The following is a 19,659-nucleotide window of genomic DNA, read 5'->3' as shown; positions in this document are numbered from 1 at the left end:
ACATATATAAAGATGAATGAGATATTAGCTTTCATTCCTGTCTCACGATGCAGGGTCTCCTTTTCTGCTGCCTTGTGGCCCTGGCTGGTAAGTCTTCATTGATTCATTCAGATGACATTTCTTGTCATAACATACATTTTAATGGTGTGCATTTGTAATGGTAACCATTTAACACCAACAATACTTTTTCAAGCAGAAATTTGGAAACCTGGAAATGTGATCAGTCATGATCAATCAGCATAAGAAATTTGGGCAAACATGACAAAAACATGAGTGACTTTTAGTGGTGAATCAGCTATCATTGGAGTAAAAACAATCTGTTTTTGTTGCATATAGGTGTATTTATGTGGATATTTACTTTTTTAATTTGTTTATGCTGCTGAAATTTGTCTCAAAATTTTACTCTTTATGTTTTCCTTCCTGAGTAGAAATACTTAGTCACACTTTAACATGTTGCCTTTCAGATTGAAGCATTTTTAGACCATATAAATTGAAAACGTAAAAGAAAAAACAAATTCTGAATCCTATATATTCACAAACGCTATGTTTGACTTTTATTCTTTCAGCATGTCAAAATGTCCGCTATGGTAAGTATTTTTGGTATTTCAGCTTCATCACAAAGTCAAAGTAAAAATACTCTGTTTCAAGTCATTTCCATGAAGAGCAGCTGAGATGGCGTTTAACTTTGAAATCACCTTCCAGATCTCGGCTTGAATCACAACAAAATCTATATGTACAAATATCAAGGTGAGATGAACTTTGGACTCGGCATGCCAAACTTAGCTGAGTCTGCTGTGAGAATTATGTGCATGGTCCACATCAGCGGGGAGTCTGCACAAACATTCATCCTTCAGGTAAGTTTGAAACACTGTGAATGCAGACTGTCCTTCAATTAACAAAAAAAACAACACTCATTTGTGCAAGCCACGACCCACAGTTACGCTTTAAATTTAAGCAACCTGTAGTGGTCATATAGATAAGGAAATTGTTGGCTGCAGGAGACCGCTGTTCGCTTCACGTTTCCAACCATGAGTTGGGAGAGTTTTTCAAAACCACTGATATTTTTAACATGACAACAAAGATTACTTAACTTTACAAAAAAGTAACGAATGCACAAGGTTAAAGTAATCAATTCCTAATTAAGAGATTTTTGTGCTTAAACCTGACCAGGAGCAGTGACTTTGGAAACACTCCATATTGGGGAGGGGGCCAATTGACAATGACAATAACTGACAAGCTGTCAATCTGTTAACTCTATATCTCATTCATAAATCAAGTAAAGTAACTGGCAGTGTACCATTTCTTGATTCATAATTTAATCATGCATCATGGATCAAACTACTTAACATTGTTTGAAAGGTTAAATGAACTATTGAAGCCACTTATTCCTCACAAAATAACTTGTGTGTAAAGTCGTGTAGAGTTTTTTTGTAACCACCACTTAAGTTTAAACTTTTTTCATGAAGTTCAGAGATGTTTGCAAACACACACTTGTGCTGCTTTTTAAGTCATCTTCCCGAACCTTTTTGTAAGCATGACCCATAAATAGATGCTGCTTTTACAATGTTGGGAATATTGTAATTATGAAAGGGCATGTCATAACCATGCAGTAAAATAGTAAAACAATTTTTAGGATATTTTTAAGGTTATAAAATTTCACTTGTTTTACAAATGTAAATGAAATGTTTCATGTTGACTTTCTACCAAAACTGACCGTAGCACAAGAGCAACTAACCCGCTTATTTTCCATTTCTGGTTCAAAGGTTTCAGATTTGGACTTGGAGGAGTTTAATGGCTTCCCGAGGAAAAGCAGCTTTATTCCTTCGTCAAAACTCACCCAGCGTATTGCTGCCCAGCTCAGCAAACCTTTCATGTTTGACTACACCGGTGGACATGTCAATGACATCCGTGCCGCTGCTGAGGTTTCTGACACTGTTGTCAACATTGTGAGAGGGATACTGGATTTCTTCCAGGTCACTGTCAAGACCACACAGAGGATCTACGAGCTAAAAGAGGTAAATGACCACTTACAAGTAAACAACCCTCTGCACCATTTATTCTGCACAGCATCATTAAAAATGGATTTGATATTTAAAATAAATGTTTTATTTGTTTTTTAGGTTGGAATCCATGGCACATGTAATAGTCACTACACTATTGAAGGAAACATGCGAACACAGGATATGAACATCACTCGGGTGCTGGATCTTAACGACTGCAGAGAGAAAGCAGTGATGCACAAGGGTATGGCTACTGCTGTCGTCGACAAAGTCTCCAAACAGGTTTGTTTATCTCAGTGTAGATGCAGCTGATTCTACAATTATAAAGCAAACAGACCAAAGTCAGCTCTGTTTCTGTTTGTGTTTCCTCCAATCTAGAGGGGGGAATCTATCATTTCTACCATGAGATATGTTTACACAGTCAAACCAACAGCAGAGGGAGGTCTCATTACCAGAGCCCATGGCCTGGAGCGACAGTACTTCAGTCCCTTCAATGTGAAGGGCGGCAGCTTCAAGATGGAAGCCATGTAAGACAAGAAAATACCTTCACATTACGCCTGCTCATCCGCAATTCCCGCAATTCCCGTCTGCAATACAAATCAGGTGCTCTAAATAAGTTCTCCTGCAGGAAGGAAATGGTGCTGCTTGATGTGAAAGACGCAGCTGGAGCCGTCACATCTGGACCAATGGAAAGCAAGGGCAACCTTATTTTCAAGTTTAACGATTCAGACATAAATGTCCCCATTACGATGCAGAACCTAACAGACCCTGTACCAAAGGTAATACTGATAGACTGGTGCTACATAACCAGAATACAATAAAATGATTTAAATTCCTAAACCTAAGATTACTGAAATCCAGAGTGACATACAATGAGTAGAGATCCATCTTTTTCTTCAAGCTTTACATCTGTCCTCTCTGTTCCTCTCCACAGGCTGTTGAACTGATCAAGCGTTTGGCTGTGGCTAATAATTACCAGGTTGACACTGCAACAACTGAGGATACTATAAAGCTGTACCAGCTTCTGCGAATGGTACCTTCAGAAGGATTAGATGCTATGTGGAAGCAATTTGCAGGAAATGAAGAGCAGAGGTGAGTGTTTAGTAAGAATATGGTGAGGTCAAAAGTTATTAAACCCCTGCTCATTTGTGGCCTGTTCTGTATATTACGGTGTAGGGTTGTGATTCAACCAAATGTTTAAAATACACACAAATAATATAAAATTAATTTATGCTTCAAAATCAAAATAACAAAATATGAAAAGGGGCTAGTTTTCAGATTGAACAGCGTTTTGAAAACGATTTGCTCTTGATCTCTCTCGTAGTTGTTTGAGATTTTGAAAGACAGCATGCTCACGTGCTCAAAATTACTAATATGACTATTCCGATCCCCATCTTAGTTTAGCATGCTGACTAGTGCTGGAGGGAAATGATGGGATTGTCATGAGTTTGCAGGTGTTTTTTTTACAAATCAGTGTTGGACACATTTGGACCTGATCTTGGTGCTTGATGTCAAAGCAATGGATCACCAAAATGATTAAAATTCATGCTTCTTGAGGCCAGAATGTCTGTACCAAACTTAGACCCTGTTTATCTAGTTGTTAGCCTGGTGTTAGCAGACCTAAATTCACAGTGTGATTGGCTCGGTGTGGGGATAATCTATTGGTTATAGTCTCCAGTCGTTGCATCCAAACAGATGATGACCTCGGATCCATTCTGAAACTATTAGAGCAGGCTTTAACCAACCACAATATAATGGACGTTGCGCGCAGAAAATCTACCACCGCTGCCATTGTTGGCACTACATTTAGAAACAAGTGCTTGACTTCAGCACCATCGCTCTTAACCCTTCTGGTGGCTGATTGGTCAATCCTTCAGAGTGGCTATGCAAACATTAATGCAAAAAGGGCTTCCAGGCCAAGACTGGAGCTGTGAGCAATAGGTGGGTGCAGTCAGGTAAGAGTTGCTGCCAATCATTCAATAACTGTTAAAATATTAGTCATTGCCATTCAGAGCAACACAGGCTCGCATGTCTAAAATGTGTCATTGGCTTCAGTTCCAGGTTGTTTGGAGCCTTAAAATAGATCGCTCTGCCACACAACTTTTATTATTAGGACACAAATACTGCAGTGCCAGTTGCAAATTGCCTGCTAAGCAGTATCATACTCATACTCATCATACTTCATTCTTGAGAACAGCTCGCTGCAGAAGTATTGGAAGAGACCCTTGACTACATCTGCTGCGATGCTCTATGGAACTGCAGCTGTGTGGCGCAACTCTGCCCCTGATGTTGCACAAAACGCTGGTTACTTTTTTATTGAAGTTCGTTGATATTAAATGTGTCTCGTGTATAAATCGCATCAACTTTGTCAGTGGACTACCTTCTGCCCCCAGCAACAGACCCACTTAGTTTGAAGCAGATGGGATGAACGGTTGTCCAGATATGTGAGGGACAAACAAAAAACATAAATACAGACAGAGATTTCTTGAATTTGACATATAGTAAGATTACTAATGCTTTGAGCAAAAGGTAAAGCATCTATTTGAAGTCAGGTATACACATTTAGTGTCTTATTGAGCAATTTTCAGTTCAAAGTGAAGTCACAGTGTGGATGTCGGGATGGTGGCTGGGTGTGCAAAGGCTGTCTCAAACATGTGGTCTTCCACTAACCTTAACTAAGACTTTTACTAAATTAATTGCACACACAAGTTATTAATTATGAAGTTACAAGGTAATTTGTGTGATATCTTTGTACCAGCTGAGAACTTTTCACTTCAGGCTCAAAGTGAAAATCCTTCAAAAATAATCTTTAACCAAGCTTTTCATTATAGTATCATGAGATGATGAACAAAATGGTCCAAGGCCATCTCTAAAATCGGATACTGATCCACTTCAGCTGATTAGGTAATTGAAAAGGATCCTTCCACTTAGTTTCGGAAGGATTTAGTCTGGAATATTACCATTGATGAATCATTTTTTATCATGTAAGGCATGATGACAGAAGCTGCTTTCTGTGGCCATTGAAATTATAAGGTCATATATTATATTGGATGGGTGCAATTAAATGTAACATCTCATGTCTTTTACACCATTAGCTTTTATTTTTTTTCTCCTGTAGTTTATTTAAAGAATAATCCTTATCTTAAGTATTGTCTATTTTCTCTCCTTTTCACTTCATTAGACGTTGGTTTTTGGACATGATTACTGAGATCGCTGACGGCAAAATCATAAAATTCCTACAAAAAAGGTTTCAGGATGGAGATGTGTCTGCGAATGAAGCTGTGCAGACCCTTGTGGTGTCTGTTGACCATCTCCAGGCTACTCCTGAGCTGCTTGAGATGGTTAAGGTGAGTTAGCCCTAAAGATGGCAAAATTGTTTGCATACTGAAAAATTATACAATGCAAACCTTCTTCTAAGAAAGCTTCTCTGCAGATCATGTCAAATGTTCTCTGTCTTTCTTTTGCAGATGTTCCTGCACATGCCATTCAGTAAATCCAACATCTATGTGTGGAATACTGTGGTACTTACCTATGGCTCTCTGGTGTATAAGCACTGTGCATATTATACACCTTGTCCAGTAACTTCTGTTCAGGTAATAAGACTGCCAAAATAAATCAATTTCCTTTGATAGATACTTGAGACAGCCACTCCAAATTGCTCAGTAAAAGTAACAAATTCCCTGTGTGTGAAATTAAGATGTAGAATTTTTAACACAAGGCCACATATGTGTTTTTAACATTTGCACTAGCCACTGCTGGACATGGCCAAGGAGGCTCTGAAGAATCACAATGAAGCAGACATGGTCATTGCTCTGAAAGCCCTGGGGAACGCAGGTCATCCAGGCAGCATTAAAACCATCATGAGCTTCCTCCCCGGAGTTGCTGCCAACCCTGTGGATCTGCCACCTCGTGTGCTGAGTGCCGCTGTGCAGTCTATGAGACTCATAGCTACCAGAGATCCTCACAGTGTAAAGACAATAAATGGCATGCAGGGGAATTTCAAGACTTGATAGGTTCTCGGTTAACACAGCTCTGTTCGGTTGTTATCTAAAACATGTCCATGGAAGACACATGGCCTGTCTTACATAGTCAATTTCCGTTATTTTAAAAATTTGAGTTCAGAGTATCGGTGCATTTACACAAAGCTGTGAACTGTTAAAATCCTGGAAATCATATTTAATTCTCTACATCCTGGAATGTAACCATAATTTTCAACAATCATGTGAAAATCTGATTCATGCTTTTGTCATATTATCATCTTGTGGAGGCAAATTAAATCATTTATATTTGCAATATTTACAGTAATCGGCCTTTCAAAGGTCATAGTCAGTATTAACTGTGTCATAACAGAACATAAATTCTCATAGCAGTAGGTGGTAAATCTGTGAGCTTGGGCACTGCTTTTCTAAACTCCTAATCTTTATAATGCTTCTGTTTTTAGGTGCAAGAAACCACCATGAGTGTGTTCCTGCAAAAGGACCTTCCCGCTGAGCTACGCATGTTGGCCATCATGATCCTGTTGGACACCAATCCATCTGTTTCTCTTGTGTCCATCGTGACAGAACATCTACTGGAAGAAAATGACCTCAATGTTATTAGCTTTGCGTACCATTACTTTAAAAGTATTGCCATGTCCAGTACTCCAGACAATCAGTTCCTGTGAGTATAACAACGACTGTGTTTTATTGTTTACGTTACATGATACCTAATTGTCTTTGTGATCTCTAAAACAGCTCGACGACATGCAATGTGGCTGTGAAAATCCTCGGCCATAAATTTGGTCATCTCAGATATTACAACAGCAAAGCCATGCGCATGGACTGGTTTAATGGTGTGTTAAAATACAACGGTGACCTAAACTACAGCAGTTTACATGATTTAAAAAAAATAATAATTATATGACAATTTATGATTTGCCCAATACAGACGAATATCTGATTGGCACAGCCACAGAAGTCTTCATGCTAAGAAGTACAACCAACATCTTTCCCACTGAGATCATGATGAAGGGAAAGTTTTATTTCGCTGCCAGAATTCTGCAGCTCTTGGAGGTACAGTGTAATACAGTACCACTGAAACTTCCACTGGGGTTAAACATGTCTTCCCAGTTGTGAATAATCCTGTTCTTTCCTTTCCATGCCACAGTTGGGTATCCGCGGTGAAGGAATTAAGGAGCTGTTTCGCGCCAATATCCCTGCTTTGAAAGGAGATCTCAGTTATACCGACTTTGAGGCTATTTGGAATGTGGTGAGTATTACACCTGAGACTTCAAGGCAACAGTTTAAAATGTACTGTGATGCTTGAGACTGTTTGTGAGGGTCACATTTATATTGTGTAATTTTCAGCTTCAAAATTGGGAACTTCTGCCAGAAGATAAACCAGTCATTACTGCCTATTTACGCGCTTCTGGACAAGAGTGGTTCTTAGCTGACATCAACAAAGAGCTCATTCGGACTATCGTCACAGTGAGAGAATAATTAAACAAATATACTACCAATATAACAATGATGTATTTATTTTAAAGCCAGTGAAGTCAACAAAAATGCTGCTGTGCCGTGATGTTATAGGCCACCAGCTCATCTGCAGGGAAGAAAAGTTTTGTGTGGACTGCGATTGAGAATTTAACGGCGGAATCTGGATTTTCATGGCACTGGACCAAGCCATTCCTGGTCATCGAGGCTCGTTACCTCCAAGCCACCACCCTGGGTTTCCCTCTGGAGATCAGCAAATATTATCATGTACTTAATGCGATCACTGTTAATGGTAAGGAGTCAAACACAGCAGTATCTGCTCAGCTCACAAATCAAATCCGCTTTTAAAAACAACTGAAGAGACATATAACCTTTTTTTTTTGTGTGTAGCTAAAGCGAAAATAAATCCACCAATTACTGACCATCTTGAACAGCTCCTGATTTCTGAAGTGACACTGGAAAGTGATGGTTTTATTGGGTAACTATATTAAATGTTCAACCTGTTGTGTTTTGGTTGTGCATGTCTCATCTGTATCAAATTTCTATTGAAAATTTATTTTACACTGAGATGAATTCTTCTTTGTTTTTTAGTTTCACAAAGGATTTCTGGGTTTTCTATGGGATCAACACAGAGCTGTTACAGAGTGGTTCTGAGTTTAAGAGCAAAATTCAAATTTCTATCCCGTGGAAGGTTGTTGCCAAGATGAATGCTGCAAAGAAAAAATTTGAACTCGACTTCCCCCCGTGCAAGAAAGAGATTGAACTCTTTTCAATCAGGTGTGTTTTAAGGGTGAACTGAATCACTAGTACTTACTTCTAAACGTCAAAAGGAATTCACAATTCTATCTATTCTAATCTATTTATTTTTACTTCGGTCATGACATTATGGTTCTTTTCTGCAGAGTAGAGCACCAAACTTCAGCACTGTATGTTCACTTAGACTCTGACCTTCATCAACACCAGCTGGCTTCACTGCCACTAATGCTTCACATTGCAACTCAGTGGGCTAAAAACATGAAGGAGGAGTTTCTCATGCGCACTGGAGTAAAAGCCTGTCGAGTTGACAGTCAAATCTGACTTTAATCAGGACACCAAGAATCCAAATCAAATCTGGAGAGTTACAATGATTTAAAAACTTGGCATGTTCAGTTTTTGTTATTTAGGTAAGTTTTATTTATGCACTCCACAATTTTACTAATATGTAAAATAACTAAATAAAAATGTTCCTGTCCAATGAACAGATCTGATGTGTACGCAGTCTCCAGGAACATTGAAGAGCCAAATGCGGCCTTAATAACACCAATAATCCCCATCGTTGTTGCCTCCACCAACACAGAGTCACAAGAGGTACGGTCAACACTTTTTTAGATGACTGTTAACTGTCCACTAATGAAGATTTATATGCCTTAAAGTAGATTCATAACCTTTTGATTTTTGCCCTCAAGCAGATCTCGGTACAGAACATCTGGCATCCAAAAACCAAACTGTGTCATGAGAGTAGTATTTACGGAGTGGGTATCTGTGTGGAAGCCGAGCTAAGGAGACAGTATTTCCACGAGGAATACCCTCTGTACTACTTCCTAGGATACACCTACATGGCTTTGAAAATTGTTCCAGGTATTCTCAACAAGTCCAACAAATTATACTATACAGCAATTGTACAATCACAAACATACATATGATGTACCATTCAGAAACTCTGAAGGACGGCTCGAGTAACGCAGTTTAACTCTCATGAGACACACCGCTCAGGGAAATGTGTCAGTTAAAATTATACTTTACTGCCCACTTTTCAAACACAGTCACTGCTGCCTTTAGCTATTACAGTATTTTATCAGGGAGCTTAGACCTACTGACAAGTCCACTCCTGCTACTTCAGGAAAATCTGCTGAGAAAATAACAGTCCTTCACTCATGGCTGCAGTTGTGGCATTTTTGGTTTGAACATCAAAGTCAGGCTTCTGAGTTCATTCCTTTAAATAATCATTAGTTAAATAGTAACTTTATACCAGGCCACCAACAAATGTTTTACTTATCTTCCTTGTAAAGTTTCAAGCATGTTTCACTTTTCCTTTCATTTGGTTAGTGCGACTGAACTTTTAGAAATGAAAGAAAACTGGATTTTCAGGAGTTTCAGGGATTTCTCTTTCATTTTATCAAAATATTTTTTTCAAGTACCAGGCAAAACATAAATTGTTAACATTATTGTCTAATGTAGAGATGGATAAACATATGTATGAGAGTCTCTACAAAAACATACGAGTCCAATGTGTCGGATTACATTAAAATTGTCCAGGTGTTCATTTATTCGTGCCAACCCTTACACAATTATTGCTTAAATGTCTTTGCTAATGTAGCCTGTTCACTTTTATTAGGCCAAGCAATCAACCCTGTGGACAAAATCCACTTTGAGGTTTCTACTGGACCCAACGGACATCCAACAAGTGTGTTCCAACTGCTTAAGACTCTGAGGAAGCTGTCCAAGGTATTTGGCTACTCTTGCAATATTATTATCGCTGCACCTGTTCTGCTGTTTGTTCCATTCAAAAATTCCTGTTCCTAATCTGTGTTTACAGGAAGCAACCCAGCAACTAAACCCGTCCTCAGATTTAGGCTCCAGTGAAAGAGGATCTCAACAGGAAGTATGTTGAACAAGCTCAACAGAGACTGACCCAAATGTATTTGACTTTAGAAAATAAGCTGTTTGCATTGAGAAGGCTCATCATGAACAATGTTATTTAATTGTGCTTACAATTCATGATCCTTCCACAATCATGAAGAAAAGTTATCCATGTTAAGACTGCAGCTATTTGTGAGAATTAAAGTTCAAGATAAGGGGGGTCATCTGACATACACACTGAATATTGTTTTAAAAATACCTTGTTCCCCCAGTTTTCTAGGTTGACTCTCAGTCCCCAGCCTCACTACCTTATCCATCCTTTAAATCTCACCCACAGTCACACCGATGCACATTCACTTGAGTGTCATTATAACTTCACTCCTGATATACAATAATCAATACTCTACACAGATCAAAGTCTAATGGCCTGTTTTCTAACTCATTCCTTAGGGGTGGGAATCAGCGCCTCAACCTGTGTTCAATATCAAAGCGTTTGCCATGAGTGGCAAGCAGGTGCCCGAGGGTTACGATGCAGCCATGTACTACACGCCTGAGGCAAACATTCATCGGGCCGAACTGATTGTGTCCCAAGTTGGAGAAGACACCAACTGGAAGATGTGTGTCGACACCACTTTGAATGCAAATACTAGGGAAAAAGTAGATGTATGTAGATACGTTATTTGTATGTATGTGGTTGTATACGCTGACAGAAATTTATAGAAGGACACTGATGCTATTTGATATTTTTATTATTATCAATGTCCTCCCTAAAACCAGCAACAATGTTATCCTGGCAGCAAATATTATCTGAGTAACTGAAATTTAACGTGTTTGCCGTCTATTGTTGTTCAAAACTATAAACAGAGCTGTACTAGTTCACTGGGGACATATGCCTTAATGACATTGAAAATTGCCAGTGATATAATTTTTTCTACATTTAATGTACACTAATGCACAGTTTGTACATTAAGTACTCTAGTGCTCAAATAGTAGGCTTCTATACTAAGAGTAGGCTAGAGGGTTCTAGTTGCCGATTTCTAGTGGGAGCAGAGCAGGAAGTCAGGTAACAGAAATTCAGAATAAAGTCAGTGTAAAGACACAGATCAATCAGGGGTGGTTGGATTTTTCAAAGTTTTGGAGACCACTATTTATGCTTTGTGTGAAAACAAAAGTCGAGTTATTTCTAGTTGCGTATGTCAGTGAACTTATTGACCTTATGTGATATATGCAATGTAGCTTACATAACATACTTATTTTAGCAAAAACCATGATCTTTTCCCAAACCTAACCAAATCTGGACCATGTCACAGTGTGAAGCATGTGTTTGTTGTTGATACTGTGACAACGAAGGTCCAATATGCCAGTTTAGTACATCCCTACTAGCCCATATATTTGGGTAAGATTGTGTTTATTAGTCTGGTAATAGTCAAATACTGCTACTTTTGCAAGTTGAGAAGAATAAAATATACAGGCCATTTTCATTCTCGTGAAGATGTAAATCATGCAGTGCTATTGTAATATATTTTAATTGATTTTGTGCAAAAATATTGCTTTCAAGTATGAATATAAGCTGTGGATAAATGGAGATGACTTGTTTTTAGAATACATTCATTGTCGGCTTCGGTCTTTGGTCGGAATTGTGTATAGTATATATATAGAAGATGCTAACCTAATCTTTAAAAACAATCATCAAGTTCCTGCATACTGGCTTTTGTATTTTTTACATTTGAAAAAGAAAGCTTTAAAACCATGTCATTTGTTTGTCCAGTTTCACTTCAACATCGATTTCTTGTGTTTGTTAAAGGCACACATGAGATGGGGAGCTGAATGTCAGTCCTATGATATGTCAATGGAAGCTGCTGGAACTTCCCATCTACCTGGAGCCAAGTTAACACTAAGCACCAAAGTACACTGGACCAGGGTCTCGGAAAGAATAAAAGAGTTGGGCAGAAGGTGAGTGGGAACTTGTTCAGTGTAGCAAAACTGGAATGAGAAGGATAAGCTGAAACAGAACAAGGAAGACACATTTTGACTTCCTTCCACTGTTTCAAGCAATTCACTTTTCACCAAACTTTTCAGTGTTTGCGATACATACTAGATTTATGTTGTTAAGGAGATTTTACCTTTTCCAGAATTGAAAGCTACATCCCAGGCATGGCTTTCCTTCTTGGCTTCTACCAGGAACAAAAGAACAATACCAAGCAGGAGGTTTCTGCATCATTTGTTGCTGCCTCAGCAGACAGCTTTGATGTGAAGATTAAACTCCCAGAGGTGCCAAAGGAAATATTTACGACCTATGTTTTCTTTTTTTGTTCTTTTTTTGTAAAACCAAATCCTTGCATTGCATATAGCTAATCATTTACATTGATGTGTCTTTTCTTCTGTTGGTTTTAGTATATGGTGTACCGTCAGGGTTTTCCACTCCCACTCCCAAGCTGTTTTCAGGAGTTTCAACACAACAACATAAACACAACCCTCGAAGTGTTTGGACAAGCATAAAAAAATGTAAGCCCAGTAAACTAGTTTGATTAAGATCTGCAGTAATCTTCTGTGTCTTTTTGATGTAATTACATGTGTGTGTTTGACTGCCAGTCAATTGTTTTTAACAGAATCCTTTGCAAAGCAGATGAGCAAAGAACAAGCACGGCGCTGTGCCATTTTTTTCTTGCTTTTTAAGATATGTTTTGTGTTGCAGAAAGACAGCAAAGCCCAGATGGGAGCCAGATGCCTCTTTTCACAGTGATAACACTGCAACCAAAATCTCACGGCTGTGATGAAAGTGAGCATTATAAAAGATGTATCAGTAATCCGTTAGATGTCGCCAGTTTTGAAATAACCTGTAAAGGTCCTGATTTATTCATTTGAAAGCGTGTTAATATTTAAACAGCACTGTGTGAAGAAATCCTGTGTAAATTCAGGCCTATGAACATCTTCATTATACTGGCTTTACCAAAACCTGTCTCTAAATAGTTGTCCTGATTCTGCTTCCAATACATTAGATGTTTTCTGCATCAGGGATTGTGTTAAATATGTGTATTCCACGATTATACTGCAAAGCAACATGTTCTTTTCTTTTAGTTTACTATTACATTTAATGTAGTACTACTACTATTAGTATTATTAATACATTTTATGTTGTAATAGTATTTGGATTCTAGTAAATGATTATTCCTAAATATTCACAGTGTAACAAAATTGCTGATATTACACTGGTTAAAGTATAATCTGAGTTTACTTACAGGTATTTCACAAGAGTGTAAATTTAGACAATGATGAGCAGTAGTGATTAAATCCCCAGAAAAGTCGTCATAAAATCTTCAATTTTTAATGAAGTTAAATTAAGAGTGTCAACCATATCTGATGCTAACTTTGCAGCACTCTTTAGTTTTGTTTAAAAAAAGAAACAATTTACATCGCATATTTGCCAAATGTAATTGTCATCATAATATATAAAATAAGAAGTGAAAACTGCCCTAAATACAATGAAAATGGCTGGCAGGTTTGTCTTCTCTACCAGCCAGTTTGGCAATTAAGCAGTATTTTTTGCAGGTCCTGTTATAATCTAAATATCCTATTTGACTGTCACAGTACTGAATGTTGAGTGTCAGTAAACTGGATTATAAATGCAAATTTTGGAGGGTATCTGTTGAATGTTTACAAGGTCTAAATGACCTGGTCTGTTTGTTTGGTCAACAGGACTGTTTGCAGATATGTGTACACAATGAGCCCATGATGCCCTTAAAGTTCACTGCCCCGGTCACATTAAGCATTCTGTGCCCTTTGGTAAAAACAAAAATTCGGATGGCTAGACTTTTTATTATTAACATGTTTTTGTAACCCTTTTTATAATCAGTTGACACTACTGAACTGGACTCAGCCAAATTCCCAACCTTGAGCGGTAAAAAATGGAACATGTCACAAGCCAAACGTAACGATTGCATCCTAACCAAAGACTGGTTGTCCAAACTACTCCTGGCTCCGCTTCTCCTGCAGACACCAATTTAGCCAGATGGTGCTGAATTGCAGAGAAAAGACATCGGCCTCAAACGCTGAACAGGATGAGCACAATTATGTACCATTTACATCTCTAATATCCTGCTGGCTTTCAAGTGTCGCTTGTCGAGCTGATTCCAACTCTGCCGTGCCTCCCTCAAGATCCACATCACCTCCTGTTGTCCAGGAGATCAGGACACCCTGACCTGGTATTGACATGACTTCAATAAGTGACATCAGCTGGTTTAAAAACATCAGTGAAAGACTGATCGGGTCATTTGGAGGAGGAAGGATTGGCCATCTCCTCCTTTTTACTGCCGCTCGCTCTGTAATTGAAGCTTGCCTCATTAGACAGACTATACCAGCCCGACTAAAAGCCATCTGAGGGGAACTGACAATAAAACCTCGGCCACAGACATTTTTATCCAATTGTGGCTATGCATTTTGCACAATATGGAGTGATTGATGCAGGCACAAAAAGTCAGTGGTGCTTTTGTTATAATATCCAGGTGACACCTTTGGATAGAAAATGATTGGGGGAAGTAATGTATGTCAAGAAGAATTAATGTTGAATTTGTTTCTAAAAAAAAAAATCTTCAGCAGTGTTTTTAAAAACACTAAAAGTTCAGATTTGTGTTATTGCCAACAGGGAACATCAAACTGTGGTATGCAAGTGTGAGTGTTAGTATGTGAGCACTAGAGGACAGTGTTTACCAAATATTAAAATATGCCTGGCAGCCTGCAAAGAGCCAGCATCCAGTATTTGTTCGGTTCACAGTCAGTTGTGCTCTGGATGTTGACAGTTTGAGGATAAGTAAACATATGTCAGAACATTAAAAGTTCTCCTGCAACTCTCCGGATTGCAAACAGAGGACACATTTGATCCTAATATAGAAATGAAAAAATGAATTACTCACTGACTGTTCACTCACTTTTATGCTTATTAAAGGAACAACAGAATGTGCTAACCACATGATTTCTGGTAATAAGCAGATAATCTTGGTCTGGTCTCAGAGGATTTGCAAATTTCTATACAAACGAAGCACAGGGGAACAACACTTAGCAAGAGCACTGTCATAACTGTCACTTCTTAGCTGATCCAGATTTCTTATTAGCAAAGGGAGCTGGTTTAGTCTCAGGTGAGGAAGAGCATTATTGAATGATTGATCAGGTAATTTCGAAGATTCATAAACTGGACTGCTTTTTCCCGAGCCCACGTGATCACACAAACTGCCTCCACTTTGAATCTAAGGTACACAAAAACACAGGACATATGCAGGGAGAAGAGTGAGACTGGTTATGTCACTGGAGTTATCACTGACATTATCAAGTGGCCTCATCATGTCAGAGCAGCTCCAGAGGGTTTAAAAGCCGAAATAACGCCTGCTGTTTGACTTCTGCCGAGCTCACATCATCTTGCACAGTAATTTCAGTCTCACCAAATCTGCTTGTTGCTATGTTCACTGAAATTATTAAGAAATCTTGTTGCTCTGCACCTGAGTAGTTGTGAAATGTTTTGTTCAAATCTATTTTAAGAGTCGAATCTTAAGAAGCTCAGAAGAGCACAGTCGAAACATTAGTATCATCGATGAGATTATGATCAGAACAACGACACGTTTTAGCTTGTTACAGCATTATGAAATAAAATGTGTTCCATTACGTTATTACTATGATTTTAAGGAGCAGCAGTGTTTGCAGCTTCTTGTATAAACAGATGTTTTGACTGAGGTCAGCTGAATAAAATGAGATTGTCAATGCTAAAGGCTGCAAGAGCTTCATCCTTGTCTGTAGCACAGAGGTCGAATTCCTACTGAGAATGAGCAGACACTGATCATTCGAAGAGCTGTGAGCTCATAAAACATATCTTATCATGTCAGAATAATACAGAAATTCACAAAAGATGTTCAGTTGTACACCGAGTTCAAGATTCTACATCAATCAGCAGCGCTTATGTGCAAAAACAATGTCGTACAGAGATTAAAAACTAATTATTATGACCTGATTAATTATATCATTAAAGTATAATTCCTCACTGAAAAGCTCCCTGAAAATTAAAACGTACTAAATGCTCTGGGCGGTTCAGGTTATGTATGCATTCTTTATCTTTTTGTACGAAGTTGGTCTTATAGAGCTGTAATTGTCTTTTTGTTTACAGTTAATTATTACCAGTGCTTTATTGTTAACTTTACAGTTAGGAGTGTTGTTTAGTGCCCGCGTCAGACCAGAGATATTTGTGGTTTTCCTCAAGCTGTGAGAGTTCTGAACTGTGAACAAGTGTTTTTTTTTTGTTGTTGTTGTTTTTTTTTATGGCGTGCTGGAATAAACTTTGGGTTTGATTCCTGTGACCCTGAACATGACCAGCAGTATATTAAATTTCAAACCAGTTTATACTGTACGTGTTGATGTATTTATCAACAACTGGAACTTCTCCTGTCGGCACACATAAGCAAAGGCTGGTGGATTTAAGCAATATTACACTCGAGGGTGTGCTTTAACGTCATCCCTGGCACTTCAGTGATGCGGTCAGAACCGATGTGCCTACTGAAGTGCCAATCATTACGTTAAAGAATACCCTCAAAGGTAATATTGGGATTATACAACAATTTACCAACTAAATAAAATATGTAAAAAAAATGTATTCATATTGTGGGGCCATTCGCTCTCAAAATATAAAACGTTTTGTTCGCGTGATGTCTGTTTCCATGGCATGGTATGGCTAACAACTGGAAAACAATCAGTCCCGTCAGTGGAAGCGAATGCAATTTCTGCAATGTTTACCACTCCAGGAAGTAGGCCGACCCTTAGTAACGACCCTAGCAACAGAGACGAGATCTAGTCCGTTTTATTGCTTTCTAGAGATGGTTTCTCAAACTGAATAAATACAGCAGATAGAAACACCAAACTGCTTAGCTCGCTCAATCTCGTAAGTAAGATATCCGCTGAGAGAAGATATCAATGGAGTCATGTATTTTTTAAGATTTCAGCACCGTGTCACATGTTAAAACATTACCGGTCTGTTGGGTTTTGCAAATAGGAGTAGCATATTATCAATATATATACTGTTTTAGTTCAAAAAGGCCTAACAGAGACAGGGGACGTGAGCAGCCCGGTGAGATCCAGCCTGGGTTTTAAAATACAACAGTTTGTGTTATGTTATTGTGTGAATGCCTTATGAATCCTCTCCAGAAGTACCAAATCGTTATTTACTCAATTTTACTCAGGCAGTTTTGGCTTCTGTAATAATTTGGGATTATCCTCAGCTATCCACAAAGCAGATCATAAATCCAGAAACCCTGCCGGAGGCCCCAAGCTGGCGTGAGGCTCCTCGCAACCGACCTGAATAACCCGACTGTAACCTCGACCCTAACAATAGAAGCTATGAAGGGTGTCCTCACTGAGGGAGCATAGGTGAGGTGGGCAGCTCGGTGTGACCAAACCACACGCAGAGTGGCTTTTCCATGTGACAAACTCACATAAAGTAACACACAAACGTTAGGGTTAGGGTGCTGAAACGTTGACCTCAGACCACTGACTGTCCCTTCACCTCAAGCTCAGTAATCTGACATGTATAATTGCATGATGTATACTGCAGTATGACTATAAGTAGAGTTACTGCTTCATGGTTGTTTTCTTTCCACCAACCACTCAAATTGTAGGAATATATGTTCCTTCAAAGTCTTCACTACATATAATATATTAGTGAAGACTTTGAAGGAATTTGGTCAATACAACTGATAGAACACAGAGTTTAGCCATGACAAAAGACAGTAATTTGCATGTAGTTGTTGCGGCAGAGGAGCTACAAAATGTTAAAAAGTGGATTCTTCAGACCCTTCTTCAGCCCCACAGCACAAGATCATCACAGTTTCAAGGGTGACACCCAAGATTGGTGCCACCCATTTAGTATTTGAACCAAATGTGAACTGTGGTCACAGTCTCCCCCTTCTGTTTGAGTTATGGTGCTGAGTTACAGTCAGAAATGTGTTTTTGCAGATCATTATGCTGTAACAGTGAAGTTGACCTATGACTACCAAAATCTAATCACTTCATCTTTGAGACCATGTGACACAAGGTGCTCCTGAGATATTGTGTACACGAGAACGGGACGGACAGACAAACAACCCCAAAATATAATGCCTCCGTCCACAGCTGTCGAGGTATATAGCTAATCTAAAATCTAAAAGTTATAACATGCATCTCATATGGCGGATTTTTGTAGATGGTCAGTCAATACTTTAGATATTATTGTCTTTTCACTCTCACATCCTAATGTTTACACACATTTCTGTACATGTAGGAAGATATTTTGGATTTCTTTCAAATTAAAGTGGCGTGAAGGCTGTTTAAGCTCCCCAAATGCAGATGCCTCGATTATGTGCAACATGTATTCATGGGAGTAACGGGAACAATTTTCCTCACATTCAGGGCTGACTGGATAAACACTCACTTGATAGGTGATAGATAATCGTTCGATCCCAAAACACCATAATTCTCTCTGACAGCATGGCAGGCAAAGCACATCAAAGCTTTAAATATTGATTACTGTCATTGGTTCTTTCTAATCAGGCAAAACTCATATTTTTCTATTTTTCCACATGAACACAATGTTTTTAGATGTAATTCAGACCTGCACATTTTAGATGTGGTTCATAGTTTTTTCTTGTTTTGTATTTTTTACTGAGGAGAAAACAAAGCATGCACATTCAAACAACCAGCGGGGGGCACTCTTGATCTTAGCAGTGACGCAAGGAGCCTCTACTTGTGGAGCCTTTCTATTCTATTTTTACTTCTTGTGAAAATTTGATGTCTTCCTGTGCAGATCGGTGCCATTCTCCTGTTCCTCCCATTTGACCCAGAAATTCACATGTACACAATGAAACAAGTGTCACAGCATGATGAAACTTAAATGGATATGCACACGGATACAGTTTCACATCTTTTAAAAGCCTCCTTCACAGAGCATCACCGTGCCTTTCCTTTGTGTATTATTGTAACTGAGCAAATGGCCTTAGAGATTTGTCTATGGTACACCAGAGGAAGGGTCTTGCTAACGTTTTAAAACTGATATAATGGATATTTTTCTCTGAAACTTGAATTATAAAACAAGAACAGAGCCATGTGAAAATCTGTTGCACCGCCAAAGAAGGCAACTCAATCCCTCTTTCTGCTCTGACACACTGATACTGCCAAGTGATCACTTGATAATTGAGCAACGGAAATAGCGAAACTGTGACAGAGTAGCAGTGAAGTAACTTCAAGCGTTCATCAGTCAAACAATACTGTAATTCACCATGTGCAGTCTTATAGGCTCTGTATGTATCGCGAAAAGAAGGCCACTGATCCTCATGCCTGTGAAGAGTGGTCGCCATGGCAACCCCACAGTTTATCAAGGTTCCAGGCAGTGAGGAGCAGGAGAGTCTGCGCACACACACACACACACACACACACGCACACACACACACACACACACACACACACACACACACACACACACACACACAGATTGATGAACACACATTTACAGACACAATGTCAGAATAAACGTAAGCACATTATGAGATGTAATGAATCTGGAT

At 38.8% G+C, this 19,659-nt stretch overlaps 1 protein-coding gene across 2 annotated transcripts; it reads left to right on the top strand.

Moving 5' to 3' along the window:
* Nucleotides 1–737: 737 nt before the first annotated feature.
* On the top strand, nucleotides 738–13,154 carry vtg3 (vitellogenin 3, phosvitinless). 2 transcript variants are annotated; one of them, XM_069694679.1, is made up of 26 exons: nucleotides 738–854; nucleotides 1,764–2,015; nucleotides 2,121–2,282; nucleotides 2,379–2,527; nucleotides 2,629–2,779; nucleotides 2,935–3,092; nucleotides 5,182–5,347; nucleotides 5,468–5,593; nucleotides 5,750–5,968; nucleotides 6,442–6,659; nucleotides 6,734–6,831; nucleotides 6,927–7,051; nucleotides 7,146–7,247; nucleotides 7,346–7,465; nucleotides 7,568–7,763; nucleotides 7,862–7,949; nucleotides 8,063–8,248; nucleotides 8,713–8,818; nucleotides 8,920–9,088; nucleotides 9,846–9,955; nucleotides 10,047–10,112; nucleotides 10,541–10,753; nucleotides 11,895–12,043; nucleotides 12,223–12,361; nucleotides 12,485–12,595; nucleotides 12,786–13,154. In XM_069694679.1, exons 1-25 carry the CDS (start codon nucleotides 753–755, stop codon nucleotides 12,587–12,589), a joined length of 3,675 nt encoding a protein of 1,224 aa, XP_069550780.1. In that variant the 5' UTR covers nucleotides 738–752; the 3' UTR covers nucleotides 12,590–12,595; nucleotides 12,786–13,154. The 2 variants fall into 2 exon arrangements, with proteins under 2 accessions (XP_069550780.1, XP_069550779.1); XM_069694678.1 differs by having other exon boundaries at nucleotides 741–854; nucleotides 12,790–13,154.
* Nucleotides 13,155–19,659: the final 6,505 nt, after the last annotated feature.

Source organism: Brachyistius frenatus, unplaced genomic scaffold, assembly GCF_029030835.1.
Source record: "Brachyistius frenatus isolate BFR_SWC_R1_liver_20210118 unplaced genomic scaffold, ASM2903083v1 Contig_18, whole genome shotgun sequence".
Taxonomy (NCBI): domain Eukaryota; kingdom Metazoa; phylum Chordata; class Actinopteri; family Embiotocidae; genus Brachyistius; species Brachyistius frenatus.
This window is presented reverse-complemented; position numbering and strand designations above follow the sequence as displayed.

Coding starts and splice junctions, on each gene's coding strand:
- vtg3 (XM_069694679.1), top strand. CDS start 753: ATGAACTTTGGACTCGGCATGCCAAACTTAGCTGAGTCTGCTGTGAGA. Junction 6,832..6,926: donor GCGCATGGACTGGTTTAATG/GTGTGTTAAAAT, acceptor TGCCCAATACAG/ACGAATATCTGATTGGCACA. Junction 10,113..10,540: donor AAAGAGGATCTCAACAGGAA/GTATGTTGAACA, acceptor CTCATTCCTTAG/GGGTGGGAATCAGCGCCTCA.